Source organism: Lonchura striata, chromosome 5 (assembly GCF_050655825.1).
Source record: "Lonchura striata isolate lonStrDom1 chromosome 5, ASM5065582v1, whole genome shotgun sequence".
Lineage (NCBI taxonomy): Eukaryota > Metazoa > Chordata > Aves > Passeriformes > Estrildidae > Lonchura > Lonchura striata.
Window position 1 is genome coordinate 72,186,007 of NC_140707.1, and position 14,680 is coordinate 72,200,686.

The following is a 14,680-nucleotide window of genomic DNA, read 5'->3' on the forward strand; positions in this document are numbered from 1 at the left end:
TCTGCTGCAGCTCTGAGGGCTACTTGAAGCAAATTTCTATTTCCCAAGGCTGATTTTCCCAGTGTTTTGTCCTGGTTGGCAGCAGAACCTGGACTCTTCATTCCTCATACTTGTGGGGAAAAAAAAGATTTCTTCAGCTGCATCCACAGCCTCCCAGCAAATTCCTGGTGTGCAAATAACGCTGCACCTCCCATCAGTTGTACCCCTGTGCTGCTCTTAGAGAAATACCTCAAAAAATACCTCACAGAGCCTTGGGAATGCTGCAGTGGGGAATGGCAGCAGTGTTGGGAATGCTGCAGTATGGAATGTGGCAGTATGGCAGCAGTGTTGGGAACATTGCAGTGTTGGGAATGCTGCAGTATTTGAAACATTGCAGCATTGGGAACATTGCAGCGTTTGGAACATCACAGAGTTGGGAACGTTCCATTGTTGGGAATGTTGCAGTATTGGGAACATCACATTTTTGGGAATGTTGCATTGTTGGGGATGTTGCAGTGTTGAGAACATCACATTGTTGGGAATGTTGCATTGTTGGGAACGCTGCACTGTGGAACATTGCAGTGTTTGGAATGTTGCAGTGTTGGGAACGTTGCATTGTTAGGAATGTTGCAGTGTTGGGAACACTGCAGTGTGGAACATTGCATTGTTGGGAATGTTGCATTATTGGAAATGCTGCAGTGTGGAACATTGCAGTGTAGAACGTTGCAGAGTTGGGAATATTGCAGTTTTGGGAACGTTGCATTGTTGGGAGCATTGCATTGTTGGGAATGTTGCAGAGTTTGGAATGCTGCAGTGTTTGGAATGTTGCAGTGTTGGGAATTTTGCAGTGTTGGGAACATTGCACTGTTGGGAATGTTGCATTGTTGGGAACGCTGCAGTGTGGAACATTGCACTGTGGAATGTTGCAGAGTTGGGAACATCGCATTGTTGGGAAAGTTGCATTGTTGGGAATGCTGCAGCGTGGAACATTGCAGAGTTGGGAACGTTGCGCTGTGGAACGTTGCAGAGTTGGGAACGTTGCATTGTTGGGGGAGTTGCATTGTTGGGAACGCTGCAGTGTGGAACATTGCAGTGTGGAACGCTGCAGCACTAACAGCTCCCCTGTTTCCAGCCCAGGAAAACAACGTATCCCCTGAAATCCCCCGGGATCAGGCCCAACACGGGCAGGCACGGCTCCACCTCGGGCACGCTGCGGAGCCACCCCCTGCCCCTGGAGAAGGAGCCCAGCAAGATCAGCTTCAGCAGGATCACCGAGGCCGAGCAGGAGGCCACAGCATCGGCACCAACCTCCCCCAACACCCCCTCAACTCCACCTGTGTCAGCATCCTCGGAGTTCAGCGTCTTCCTGGACATTGATCTCAACAGTTCTTATGGTAAATGAGAGCTTGGTGTGGTTTAATAATCGTTGGTGCTGTCCCTCGGGCTTCCCAGATGTATTGGGGGTGTGTGCCAGGGTTTAAAAAAATAAATTGCAGCATTTGAAGTAATTAAATTAATTCCCAGCGTGAGTTAAATTCTCCAGTTCAGGAGTGTTTTACACAGGAAATTTTCATTCACGTTTGTAGGAGATAAACTTGGGGGTTTTTCTGATCCCTCAGGTTATTCAAGCATTTGTTATGTGCTGCGGTGCAGTGGTTCTGTGTGGAAATGGTGTAATGGATTTTTTTATTTCCCAGGTAACAACAGCATCTTCGCTCCTGTGAACTTGCCTCCATCGAGTGAGTGTTGGAACTCTGTGAATTATTTAACTCTGCCTTGCCTGGGTTCAGGAGAGCTCAGTGGGGATTAAAATCTGAAATCTGGGATGAGAATGTGGGCTGTGTTCAGAAGGGCTCCTTTTAGATCAGATGTCTAGTAAAGAATGTAAAGCCTAAAACTTAAACTGCTGGCTTAGTTTGGGTTGGGATTTTATCTCCAGGCTCTCACATGATCCTGAATGTCCTTGATAATTGTTTTGTTTGACTAAAGCTACAAATAAAGCAACTTGATAATTTCCTAATTCCACATAGTGAAAATAACTGCTCTGTTGCTGGGAAGGAAGAGACACATTTTGTACCACACCTGTGAGGGATATCCTGCATTCACCTGTGTTTTCAGCTGTTTTTTATTTATTCCACACACATTTTAAAAAATATTATTAATTTAATTTCCAGCTGGAGAGCACAGGCCTGATGTAGACACAGAGCTCAGTGCACTCCTAAGAGGAAAAGCAAAGGTGTGGCAGAAATCACCAATACAAGTCGGGGTAGTGTTGTTTCTTAATCTGAGGAATTTTTTTCCCTCTGTAAGAAGTCACTTGGAGTTCCCTGGATTTATTTTCCAGTCCCTCAGCATTGCCTGCTGACTGCTGATGCCTTTTTGTCATACTGGATATAGGAGAACACTTTGTGAGGCCTAGATCTGATTAAAGCAGTGAATTAAATGATTTTGTGCTGCTGAGGTTACTGGTTCATGTTGTTGTGAAGAACAAAGGTCTTACTTGAGTTGCTTTCAGTTTGGCTCGTTATTCCAGAGTATGTTCCTCAGATACTGCACAAGGAGTAAAGGATCTGCTTTTCCCTCTCCAGAGACTTTCTTCAGCTCCTGGGGGAGCTTCCCTAAACTGAGTGATGAGCCTCAGAACCCTCCTCCACTTCCTCCACGGAAAAAGATGGATCAGGATGCCTCCAATGCTAAGGTATTGCTGTCCTGGATTGAACAACTTTGGTGATTAATTAGGGAATATCTAGAATAATTTCTCTTGGAAAAGACCTGGAAGATTGTCAAGTTCAACCATTCATCCAAACAGGGCTCTGTCAGTCTAAGAGACTTGGAGATGCAGAGCTCCAGTTTGCTGTTTTTAAGTTTTGGATTCCTATTGTCCACACTCTGCTAGGAATTTCAGGAACATAGTGTTCACATTCCCATCAAGGCTACAGCTGCCGTGCTTCTGACAGCACCACTAGCAGAGGTCAGGAGAATTCCTCATCTGAATGAATTGCTCTTTATCCAAACATCTGGACAAAGGAAATAGCTTTAAACTGAAGGAGAGTAGGTTTAGATGGGATGTTGGGAATTCCTGAGTGGGAGGGTGGGGAGGCCTTGGGACAGCGTGCCTGGAGAAGCTGTGGCTGCCCCTGGAAGTCCCCAAGGCCAGTTTGGACAGGGCTTGGAGCAGCCTGGGATATTGGAATGTGTCCCTGTCCATGGCATGGGGAGGAATGGGATGGGATTTAAATTCCCTTCCATCCCAAATCATTCTGGGATTCCATGCTCTCCATTCCTTATACCTCTTTTTTCCTCCACGGCACCGCAGGGAAATTCCAAGTCGGATGACGATCCTCCAGCAATCCCCCCTCGGCAGCCGCCGCCTCCAAAGATCCAGCCCCGCGTTCCTGCTTACAGCGGCGCCCTGGAGCAGCCCCTGCACAGCCCTCCTCCTCCGCCCCCCCGGGACCCCGTCCCCGACACCCCGCCCCCGGTGCCGCTCCGCCCGCCCGAGCACTTCATCAACTGCCCCCTGAGCCTGCAGCCGCCGCCGCTGGGACGCTTCCCCCGGGACCCCGAGTGGCTGCGGGAGCCCGGCTCCGGCCCCAGCTCTCCGGGCACCCCTCCCAGCACCCCCTCTCCCCGGGTGCTGCGCCGCTGCTGCGTCCTCAGCGCCAGCCACAACAACCTGGCGCAGCCGCCCGTGCCCCCCGTGCCGCCCCGGCACAACTCCAGCCCCCAGCTACCAAAACTGCCACCAAAGACTTACAAAAGGGAGCTCTCCCACCCTCCTTTGCACAGACTGTCTTTGCTAGAAAATGCAGAAACTCCTCAATGACCTTAGCCATAGTAGTCATTGACACTGGAATACTGTTTGTAAAGTTCCTCTTTTTTTTTTTTTTATTTATTTAAAAAAAAAAAAAAAGGCAGTGTATTTTAGTATTTTCACAAATTATGCTCTTAAAGTGCTGCTGATCAAAAAAAAAAAAAAAAAGGTTTAAATTGGAAAAAATTCAGAATACACGCATTCCAACCTGTGTGGTTGGACAGCATTACCCTCAGGTGAGCAGCAGCATTGCCTTGGTTCACATCCTCAGTGCCGACCGTTCTGCCAGGACACAAAATAGACCTTTTGCACTGTAAGCTACACTAAGTGAATTTAAACTGACATCACTTAATTGCACTGAGCCAAAAAAAAAGGTGCGTCTGTGGAATAGTGCCTCTGAGCACTAGTGGCCTTTTTTTTAATTAAGGAAACCCAGCAATGGGATGATCAAACAACACGAGGATACAGTGTCACAAGTTAGAAACTCTGACCACTTGCCTTGAGGTTCCTCAATGACAACTCCTGTTCTGGAGTATTCTCATGCCATGTCTTAATTGCCATTGATTTGCTGCTGAAGACAAAGAAAAAAAATAGGTTGAAATCTAAATACCAAAATATTTGTTTGGTCTTGGTTCCTTGGAGAAAGGATGAAGGAGGAGTACCCGTCTTGGGTATCGGGGAGGATCCCGAGTACTTCACGTGCATCCTGTTCAGATGTGCCTTTTTTGTTTTGATGGGCAGAGGTGTCTTAAGCTAAAGAGTTTGTCTGCTGTTGTAGAGAACAAAGCTATGCGCCTGTACAATTGTTTATATTGTATATTTACAGATATGCTAATGACATGTATAAATTGAAGTTGACTTTGAGGCCTATAACACAGTCTGCTACTCCTGGGATTGGATCCAGCCAGCAGCGTTTCCTGTGGCTTGGGAACAGTCCTGCCTTCCAGACCTAATAACTCCCTTTAGATCTACACTTAACTGGTGAATCCACTTTGGAAATCGGTAGCATTTAAACCAGCAAACACTTAAAGCTTTATTAAACTTTTAAAACTGATAAGAGAATGGAACTTTTCTTTGCCAGTTTGCGTGTTTGAACTGGAGTGAGAGTGAGTCTGTTTTACTGGTAGTTCTGTAGCAGCATTTATAAAGTGGCCTTCACGAGCCACATTTTATTTACTGGTTTGTGGCCTTTTACTGTGCTTTGTATCAGAGTTCTTAACAAGATTAATAAATCACCCCAGTCTTAATTTTTAAGAGCTTGAGCAGTGCGTGTTCCTTGCAAGGACAAGGTTGGGAATTGCATTTTTGACAATACAAAATGGCCCAATTTTCCATGCTGCTGGTCTCACTTTGGCTTTCCTTCTGCCTGGAGTTGGGCCCATCCCAGGCTTCCAAATCACACTCCACTTCTCATCAGTCTGCCTAAGCTACTCCCATTGTCTTGGGAATTCCAGTTGGAAAATTCTCCTTTTTGGAAAGAAGATATGACTGAAGAGTGATGTTAATTAGAAATCCCCTGAGTTGGAAGGGATCCATCAGGAGTCCCACTGCTGGCCCTGTACAGGATCATACCAAGATCCCCCCAGTTTTCTCCTGGGAAGATGTATTTTTCTATCTGTCTCTTTGAACAGTCTTTTTTTGCTGCCTGCTCCCTCCGTGCTCCTTCCATGCGGAAGAAGAGATGGTTGGACTCCATTCAAGCAAGGGGCAGAACTTTCTATAGGAGAGCTGCTTCATTTTACTAAAAAAAGGCTCAAGATGTCCCAAATTTGAGATACACGGACTGGGAATGCAGATATTGAGGATAACTTGGAAAAGTGGAATTCTTTCTTAGATTATTTGCAGTAACTTTTGAAGTCCCCACCAGCAGCTATTGCTAAACAAGGAATGATATTGTTTCAGATTTTTGTGTGTTTGTTGAAGAGGAAAAAATTCTCTGCCATGGATCTGTACCCATCTCGGGTCGTTTACGTGATGATCAACACCTGGGGTCCCTGTATCTCTCTAGACATGTGGCCTTTTACGTAAATTGTGTTTCAACATACACCAGGTTTTGCCTGCGAGGGTGTGGGGGATTCCTAATACAAACGCATATACTCCAACAAATACTCAATATCACATATATCATACTGGTGTTATAAATAAAAATTTGTCCAGCCACATTAAAAATGAAATAAAAATAATTTTATTTATTATTAAAATCTATCTCGCCAGCCACAAGGAAAAAGGCAGTGCCAAGCCCGTGTTCGGCGCTGGGTGAGTGACCAACAGGACACCTCTCAGCAGAGGTTCCTCTAGACACCCACACTATTTTTTTGGATTCTGTGGTTCTTATAGGAAATTTTCCACGCGGGGCGAGGATTTCAGCCATCCGCCTATTCTTTCCATTCAGAGTTCCCAATATTCATAAAGTTCTCTTCTCTAGGCTGAGTCCATGCAAGTCCAGGTGTGGACGATCTTGCTGATGAAGTCACAGAACTGTGGCTTTCAGATGGATCAGCCTGGAGGTCTCCAGAGATTTCGATCTGAGTCCTTACCGGGAGGTTCAGCTTCCAGGTCCCAGTATCAGTTCCTGGAACAGCCCATCTCCAGGCAAACCACATGTATTAGATTGTAAATAAGACATTTTTTGGCTTAGGCGTAACCCCAATATGGGGGTGTGGCTGGCTGCAGCATCGGCGTGTGTTTTTACATTAAACTAAGCATTTTATATAGTGAACCATATTTAATCTAACAACATTTCAGAGGCACAAATCATAACCATTTCTATCACTGTGTTATAAATGAGAATTTATTCGGCCAGATTAAAAATAAAAATAATTTTATTAGCGGTCAAATTCTATCTCGCCAGCCACACGGAAAGAACAGAGCCGAGCCTGGGGTCGGCCCTGGGTGTGCCACAAGGAGTCACCTCAGCAGAGGTTTTCTCCTATGCCCACACACCTCCAGCCTGGCACAAGTGAATTTTATAGGGAAAATTCTACCTGAGGCCAAGATTTCAGCAATCAGTCTTTTCTTCCATTCAGAGTCCATAGGTTAATAAGATTTTCTTTTTTGGTGATGAGGAGAAATAATTCAATGTCTGGAGTAGGTGAATACCTGATGAGATTTACGGGACGGCTGCATTCACATGGATCTGTCTGAGGATTTCCATGAGATCCATCTTGGGTCGTTTATGGGATGATCAGCATCAATGATCAACACCTGGAGTCCCCATGGTGAACACCTGGAGTCCCAATGGTGAACACCTGGAGTTCTGATGGTCAGCACCTGGAGTCCCCATGGTCAACACCTGGAGTCCCAATGGTGAACACCTGGAGTTCTGATGGTCAGCACCTGGAGTCCTCATGGTCAACACCTGGAGTCCCCATGTTCTTTCCTTGTGGCTGGCGAGATAGAATTTGACCGCTAATAAAATTATTTTTTATTTTTAATCTGGCTGAATAAATTCTCATTTATAACAATCTGGAGTCCCCATGGTCAACACCCGGAGCCCAGCCATGGCCCATCTTCTGGCCGAGCCAATCCTTTTATTTTTAAATCAGTTTCCAATATACACCCAGTCTCGCCTGCAAAGGGGAGGGGGAACTAATACAACGGGCATGATTTAACAAGTATCCAATATTCCATATTTCACACAAGGAATGGCGCGGATTATATTTACTACACGTAACAAGTGGAAATGGCGCGGATCCCATCCACTACACACAAGGACTCCGCCCGGAGAAGCCCGCTCGGCCCGGCGCCGCCCGTCCCCTCACGGCCCGCCCGCCATTTCCCGCCGGGGCGGGGCGGGGCGGCGCCGCCTCAGCGCCGCGGCCATGGCGGGCTTCGTGCGGGCGCTGGAGCGGCGCGCCGGGCCGGCGCTGCGGCTGGAGCAGCGGGCGGCCGGCGGCGTGGGCTGCGTGGTGTGGGACGCCGCGCTGGTGCTCGCCAAGTTCCTGGAGACCGGCGCCTGCCCCCTCGCCCGCCGCCGCGTCCTGGAGCTGGGCGCGGGCACCGGCGCTGTCGGCATCATGGCAGCCACGCTGGGGTGAGCGGAGTCTCTCTGTTTTCTCCCTCAGACCTTTCCGATTCCTTTAAACCGTGTTTTCTAGGCTGTGAAATTTAAGAGTGTCGTATCTGTGTTTGGATTCTCCTCATGCTTTCCTTTAGAAGGCAAGAGGAGAAATCCTGCCACAGCTGAGTGGTTGTTGTAGTCTGCCTCGTGTCCTCAGCTGAAGCTCTGTAGGATGTGCACAGGGAGCTGAGGGAAGCTGCAGGAAAAGGGAAATAACCTGACGAACCCCTGCCTGCCTGTGTGTGTGTGTGTGTGTGTTTGTGTGTGTTACAGGGCGAACGTGACAGTCACGGACCTGCAGGAGCTGCAGGAGCTGCTGATGGTTAATATTGAGAATAACAAGCACCTGGTCACAGGGTCCGTCCGAGCCAAGGTACTGAAATGGTTTGTATGAGCCTTTATTTAATGTCTCTGTTCGCCTTTAACGGGGATTCGGGGTGCAGATTGAAAAAGAGGCGGTTTAGATGGGATGTTGGGAATTGGGAATTCCTGGCCGGGAGGGTGGGCAGGCCCTGGCACAGGGTTCCCACAGAAGCTGTGGCTGCTCCTGGAAGAGCCCAAGACCAGCTTGGACAGGGCTTGGAGCAGCCGGGATAGTGGAATGTATCCCTGCCCATGGCAAGGGCAGGAATGAGATGGGATTTAAGTTCCCTTCCCACCCTCACCATTCTGCGATTCTGCACAGACTTCTTGAATTGCTAAATAACTTCAAAACACTGCTGTGCGAGTAAAAGCTAATATGTGAACACAGTAGTTAACTTTATGCTCAGTCCTTTAGTATGTGTTATTAAGAAAACTTGTTTCCACTTTTTGTTGTTTTATTCCTTGTTTGTTCTTTTTAGGGGTGAAGATGTAACAGAATTTCAGCCTCCCCCCGATTATATACTCATGGCTGATTGCATTTACTATGAGGAGGTAAATGAGGACTTTGCTAAACCCCTGCAGAAAAGTTTCTTGGGAAGGGGATGGGATCAGTGTGTTGAGTATGAGAAGTGTCCAGATAAATACTGTGCTCGTGTCATGGTCCACGTGGTTTATAGGAGTATGTAGAACAAAACTGGAAAAGGCATTTTTAATAGATGTAAGGCCATTTGACATAGAACCAGACTCTACTTTCATGTTAAAAATCCCAACTTGAATGTTTGTGCCTTCCCCCTGCCCTTTTTTTTAACATTGGGAATGGTGAAGCAAAATGTGAACTGTTTGAAATTATTGGTAAATGAAATTTAAGAGTGCCATATCTGTGTTTGGATTCTCCTCACACTTTCCTTTAGAAGGCAAGAGGGGAAATCCTGCCACAGCTGAGTGGTTGTTGTAGTCTGCCTCGTGTCCTCAGCTGAAGCTCTGTAGGATGTGCACAGGGAGCTGAGGGAAGCTGCAGGAAAAGGGAAATAACCTGACAAACCCCTTGTCCCAGTGTCCTTCCAATGGCTTTACCAGCCCCTGGCATTGAGTCCCTGCCTGTTGGTCCCATTTCCCTCCATTGTGGTCTGGATCTGAGCCATCCTCCAGGAATAATTGAGAAAACTCTCACTTTTGAAACACACTGAGGAATACTCATTGTTGTGTGCCTGGAGGAAGTGCCCACTCAGCAGTGTGGGATGTTTCTGGCTTGGATTCCAAGTTCTGTTTTCTTGGTCAGTCTGGGAGATTCTAATCCTGTGAATCCCCTTTTCTCCTCTGCTTCCCAGCTTTTCCCCCATGTTCTTGTCCCAGTTAAAGCACTAAAAATAACTCCCTGGGAGGTTCTCTCTTGGGTGAAGACTATAGCTAGAGTGAAATGAACTTGAAATCCACGTGGGAAATGTTTAACTGTTTTTGGGTAGTCTTTGGAGCCGCTGCTGAAGACCCTGAAGGACCTGACGGGCCCTGACACTTGTGTCCTGTGCTGCTACGAACAGAGGACTATGGGAAAAAACCCTGAAATTGAGAGAAAATACTTTGAAGTAAGTGGGTTTTAAGTATATTTTCTTTTAGGTTGTTCCATTGAAAGCAGAGGGGAAAATAGAAAGTTTTGCTTAGGAACTCAGAATTCTCTCCTAAGTGATAGAGGTGCTTCTGAAAAAATCCTTTCTCTCTAATGAGAGCTCATTAGTAAGTGTTTTAATTGAATGTGCCAGCTGTATCTTGTGTGCAGGTGAGGAAAAGCAACACAGGGAACAGCTGTGAGGGGATGATGGTCAGTGCAGATTTAACTCTGCAGCTGTGGTGACTGCTGAGAAGCAGCTCTTGTGCAGGATTATATGTAATAACTGTAATATTGCAAAATAAAAAGGGAAAGTGTGAGAATTCCAGGGGATTGGTAGGTATTGATCAAAGCACCTGTTTGATAATTAGTGCCTCACACTCTTGTGGGGCCCTGGCAGTGTGCTCAGCTCTGCTGAGATGCTGCTCCCACAATAAACTCAGCAGGGGTTGGTGTTTCTGGCTGATTTCTATGTTTTTTTGTGAGGTATTTCCTTCCTTGCCAGGTTCAGCCCAGGCAATCTGAGCACGGCCCAGAGCTGATGCTGGGGGATTTTAGGCTGTTTTTTTCTCTCCTCTCCCTTTCAGTTGAGAGGGTCGGCAGACAGGCAGGTGCTGTGGTTTGGCTTAACATTTTAGGGATTGAAGCAAAATAATGGATTCACAGAATCATTTAGATTGGAAAAGTCCTCTTGAGATCATCAAGTTCAGCCATCTCCAAGCACTGCCAAGGCCACCACTAAGCCATCTCCCCAAGTGCCACATCCACTCATCTTTTAAATCCCTCCAGGAGTGTTTTACCACAAGATTAAATAGGTTTTTCTGGAGTATTTTCTGGAGTGCAGGAGTTAGTCCTGGTTCCTAGGGTCCAGGGTCCTCGTGAGTGCACTGGTGATTGGCCAGCACTGAACCCACCACACTCAGTTTCAGTGAGGGTGAAATTCTGCCTGGGGGGAGTGTCTGGAATGGTTGTGGAACTGTTCTTTGTGGAACAGCTGCTTCAGAAGGACTTCGAGCTGGAAAAAATTCCCCTGGATAGGCACGACGAGGAGTATCGGAGCGAGGACATCCACATCATCAGCATCCACAGGAAGCGGGCGGTAAGTCCACGGAATCCAGGAGGCTTTGGGTTCTTGGGAAGGGACCTTAAAGCTCCTCTCATTCCACCCCGTGCCATGGGCAGGGACACCTTCCACTGATAGCAGAAGCACAGCAACTGCTGCCAGGAACTCCCAAAGCTGCTGTTCCCTTGGCACAGCGTGAGGACTCCAGAGGTGGAGCTCCAGACTGACTGTGAAATTTGGGACCCTGTGGAACCACAGCCCTGCTGTACAAAGGAGCTGCTTTGTCCCCAAACCTGGTGCTCCAGGTGCCAGCCTTCCTCTTCAGCTCTACCTTTGAGCTTCACACTTCTGCTTCCATGCACTGGTGGGGTGGGATCTCCAAACTGGAGTTTAGAAGCACCAAAGTAATAAAAATAAAATGCCTGGTGCTGCTTTTGGCACCGTGGGCTCTGCTGTGCCACCCTCTCCCCAAAACCAGGCTCTAGATGTGATACTCAGCAGCTGCCGGGATTGCTTTGGTCATTTTGGGGTTAATTGACTAAGCGTGAAGAAAATACTTTGCATACTGTGATGACACAAGGTGCAGGCTCAGCTCTTGAACAAAACCAGGCCGCTTAAAAATCTGTCATCTTTGTGAAAATCTCTTGACAGAATTCCCCATCGTGAGATCTTTGAGCGCAGGATCTGTCCCCTGGCAGAGCTCTGGAGAAGCGGGGATGGGATAACACCACAGAGGGACAGTCTGCGCTGTGGTTGTGACTCCTGTGTAGCGAACAGCTTCTGGGCAGCCGAGGTGTGTGACAGCTCTTCCGGCAGCACGGCTGTGGGCTGGCCGTGCCTGCGCCCGGGGAGGCGGGGAATGCAGCCGGGGAATGCAGCCGGGGAATGGAGCCGGAGCGCCCCGAGCAGCGCGGGGCGGGAGCCGTGCCGCTGCCGGGCGGCCGAGCGCTCGCCGAGCCCCTCCGAGGGCACCGCTGAAACCGCCGGGAGGGGAAACCCCGGGAGTGCCTCGACCGGCCGGGCAATAAAACTTTGGCACGGGAGCTGAGTTCCAGATGGTGGGTTGTTCATTCATCCTGTGCTTCCTGTGTCATTCCCAGAGCACCTGGGAGGCTCGTTCCAGGAGCTGGGGCTGGAACGTGGTGGTGGTTTCTGCACAGATAAAACGTGCCTGTGCAAAATCGTTCTGCCTTCTGTTTTCACCTGTGCTTTTCCGGTGCAAAGTTTGACACCTTCAGGTTATTCTGGTGAGCAGGTTCCTTGCGGCTGTCAGTGTTTCTGCCTCTTGGAGCTCAGTGGTGACTTAGAGGAGGAATTTTGCAGGAATTCTCACTTTTCTGTGCAGGAAGCAGCTGTGGAAGTTGGGTCTGTGACAGAGGCACGAGTTCCTGTGGCTGAGTTTTCTCTAAGAAGCTGGTGGATTGGGAAGAGCTTTGTTTGCAGGCTCCCAGGAGTTTTCTGCACTTGCCCCGAGTTCAGGCTCCCTTTATCTCCAGTAAGAGAATTCCTTGCAAACTTCCCACATCCTGAAACACTGTCCTGGCTTGCCGAGCGCAGCAACGATGATTAGCAAACGTGAGAACCTAATTTGTCAAACCACACGTGTGTTACCTTGTTATGAAAAGAGCTCCTTAATTACCCAGTGGCCTGCAGGAAGGGATTTACTGGAATGTTTACACCAACGTGGCTTCCCAAGTGGAAGCTCTTATTCCAGAAAAATGAGGAAAAGATCCCCAAATCCCAGCAGTGGTGGGGATGGTGTCCCAAAGCACAAAGGGATCGTGTCACCAAGCACCCTGCTTGGTGGTGGGGGTGATGCAGAGGGGAGCAGCTTTTCCCAAGGGTTTGGAGCTGATGGAATAACTGTGGTTTATCTACAGGGCGTGTGGTATCAGCACTTCCTTTTGCACAGGGCTCGGATCTCTTCAGAAGAAGAAAAAGGGAAGAAGTTGTGCTTTTTCTTCCTCTGCTGCGCCCTCAGCTTTGGGCCTGTGTCACTCAGGTTGTGACTGTCCCTGAGTGACAGGGACCTCGTGGGAGGGGCTGGGTCGTGTCACCCCCTGCGTCACCTCCTGTCACCGGCTGCACCCGGCGAGGGGGATGTAAAACCCAGCTGCTGCTGCAGCTGCGAGAGGAAACTGCTGCTAACCAGGGCCACAGGGTGGGGCCGTCTGTCCCCAGGGCCACCACGTGAAACAGCTGCTTTTTGGGGAGAAAAATGGGCTTTGGGAAAGGGGCTGAGATCCTGCTGGGGCTCAGCTGCACCATGTCTGGAGAAGCTGCCTGCTCTGAACTAGGAAATGGTGTGGAGCCCTCATGGAAAAATGGATGCGAGGGAGGTGGTGATCCTGCCTCTTGCCAACCTGTCTGTTCTCTCACCTGTCCTGTGTGTCCCAGTTGGACTTGTCCTGATTCCTTGGAGAGAGAGAGTGTTGTGGTGCCACTTCCATTAAACACGGGCTCTTTGGAGAAGTGTGACTGTGACAGAGTCAGGCTCTGCCTGGCCTCTGGAGCACAGCAGGTGCTCTGAAGAATTCCTGTCCCTGGCAGTCCCTCCTGCCATGCCAGCCCAAATCTGTGCCAGCTCTCCATGTAAGAGAACTCGCCCTGGGCTCTGCCTCCAGGCTGGCTGTGGTGGGAACCAGCAGCACCAAATCTACCATGTCCCAGCTGGGTACCCCTCTCTGTGCCTCACCTTGCTGTGATTTGGTTGTGTCCTCATAAAAGAGAGCGGGAAACCTCCCTGTGCTGCTGCTGTGGGAGCTGGTTTAGTGTCCCAGGCAGAGACATTTGGGAGTTTGAGGCGTCTGCCTAAAGTCATGCTTAAATTGTGGATAATTTTCTGGCATGGTTTCAACAGCAGCCCGAGCCATGGGAAACTGTGTGGGCTGCGGTGTGGAGGTCACGCGTGATTTTCCTGGGAGAGCTGTGGTGCTCCTGTGCTGCCTCAGCCCGCAGCCCTGGAGGCTGCTCTGCCCTGCCCTGTCCCTCTGGTGACAGCAGTGGCAGTGCCACCATCCCGTGGTGCCTCTGGGGCTCTGCTGGGCTGCTCACTCCTGGCTGGGGCAGCCAGTGGAGCTGTTCCAGCTCCACTTGGATCGTCTGGGAGGGAGCAGAGCGTGTGATGCCAGCTCAGCACCAGCCACATCAGTCACTGACTGCTTGTCATGGTATCAGTCACAAACTGCAGGAGCCATGGTGCTCCAGGGATATTTTTCCCTTTTGTAGGACAAGCAGGAGATGCAGGGTAGCTGCCAGGAGGAGTGCTGGTGTCCAGATCTGGCCATCCATGAGTGATTCCTGGTGCTGCTGCAGAGCCCCTGGGACTGTGTGAGGCCAGGACCTTCTCCCACACATCCCACAGGGCTGGTGGCTTTGCTTGGGAAAGTTCTCCCCAGCTGTGTAATCATTTTCTGTGGCATGTAGTCCTGCACAAACGGATTCTCCTTGTAGAAAATGACACTTCTTGCCTGCAGCATTAAGGAAAAGGGCTTTTGGCCCTGTGGATCTGCTCCTGCTCCCCCCAGCTGCAGTGGGGTCCCGGCCCACGGGGAAACCGCTCCGTTAAACCTTGGGTGGATTGTGTGGCTGCTGCTGCTGTTGTGCCACTTCCTGAGCCCCAGCCAAGGAGCAAACAGCACAATGACAGCAGCAGGGTGGCAGTCACTCTCACCCTGTGAGCTCGGTGACAGGAGGTCACACTGGGGGCTCTCCCATCCCTGCTGCACCTGCCCCCACCTCATGGGGCCCTGGGAGGTGGGCAGTGCATGGAGGGCCTGGACCAGGGGGAGTGGCTTC

General features: G+C 49.4%; 2 protein-coding genes across 3 annotated transcripts in view; both read left to right on the forward strand.

The window, feature by feature from the left end:
- SOS2 (SOS Ras/Rho guanine nucleotide exchange factor 2) overlaps positions 1–5,049 on the forward strand; it is a 47,890-nt gene extending 42,841 nt beyond the window's left edge. Inside the window, exons 20-23 of the mRNA XM_021536068.4 lie at positions 1,112–1,373; positions 1,677–1,718; positions 2,568–2,677; positions 3,296–5,049. Of these exons, the coding sequence (XP_021391743.3) occupies positions 1,112–1,373; positions 1,677–1,718; positions 2,568–2,677; positions 3,296–3,805 (924 nt within the window). The 3' untranslated portion in view covers positions 3,806–5,049. The remainder of the gene's footprint in view (positions 1–1,111; positions 1,374–1,676; positions 1,719–2,567; positions 2,678–3,295) is intronic.
- Positions 5,050–7,589: 2,540 nt separating this feature from the next.
- VCPKMT (valosin containing protein lysine methyltransferase) lies at positions 7,590–11,936 on the forward strand. Of its 2 annotated transcripts, XM_077783757.2 has the most exons (6): positions 7,590–7,826; positions 8,127–8,237; positions 8,696–8,768; positions 9,680–9,799; positions 10,814–10,918; positions 11,534–11,936. In XM_077783757.2, the coding sequence occupies exons 1-6, from the start codon at positions 7,615–7,617 to the stop codon at positions 11,546–11,548; spliced, it is 636 nt and encodes a 211-aa protein (XP_077639883.1). In that variant the 5' UTR covers positions 7,590–7,614; the 3' UTR covers positions 11,549–11,936. The 2 variants fall into 2 exon arrangements, with proteins under 2 accessions (XP_077639883.1, XP_021391712.2); XM_021536037.3 differs by lacking the exon at positions 11,534–11,936 and having other exon boundaries at positions 7,600–7,826; positions 10,814–11,161.
- Positions 11,937–14,680: the final 2,744 nt, after the last annotated feature.

Bases quoted from the DNA above. Each gene is read 5' to 3' on its own strand.
- VCPKMT (XM_021536037.3), top strand. From the start codon at position 7,615: ATGGCGGGCTTCGTGCGGGCGCTGGAGCGGCGCGCCGGGCCGGCGCTG. The intron at 8,238-8,695 runs GTTTGTATGAGC...TGTTCTTTTTAG, and splicing joins CGAGCCAAGGTACTGAAATG to GGGTGAAGATGTAACAGAAT. The intron at 8,769-9,679 runs GTAAATGAGGAC...GTTTTTGGGTAG, and splicing joins ATTGCATTTACTATGAGGAG to TCTTTGGAGCCGCTGCTGAA.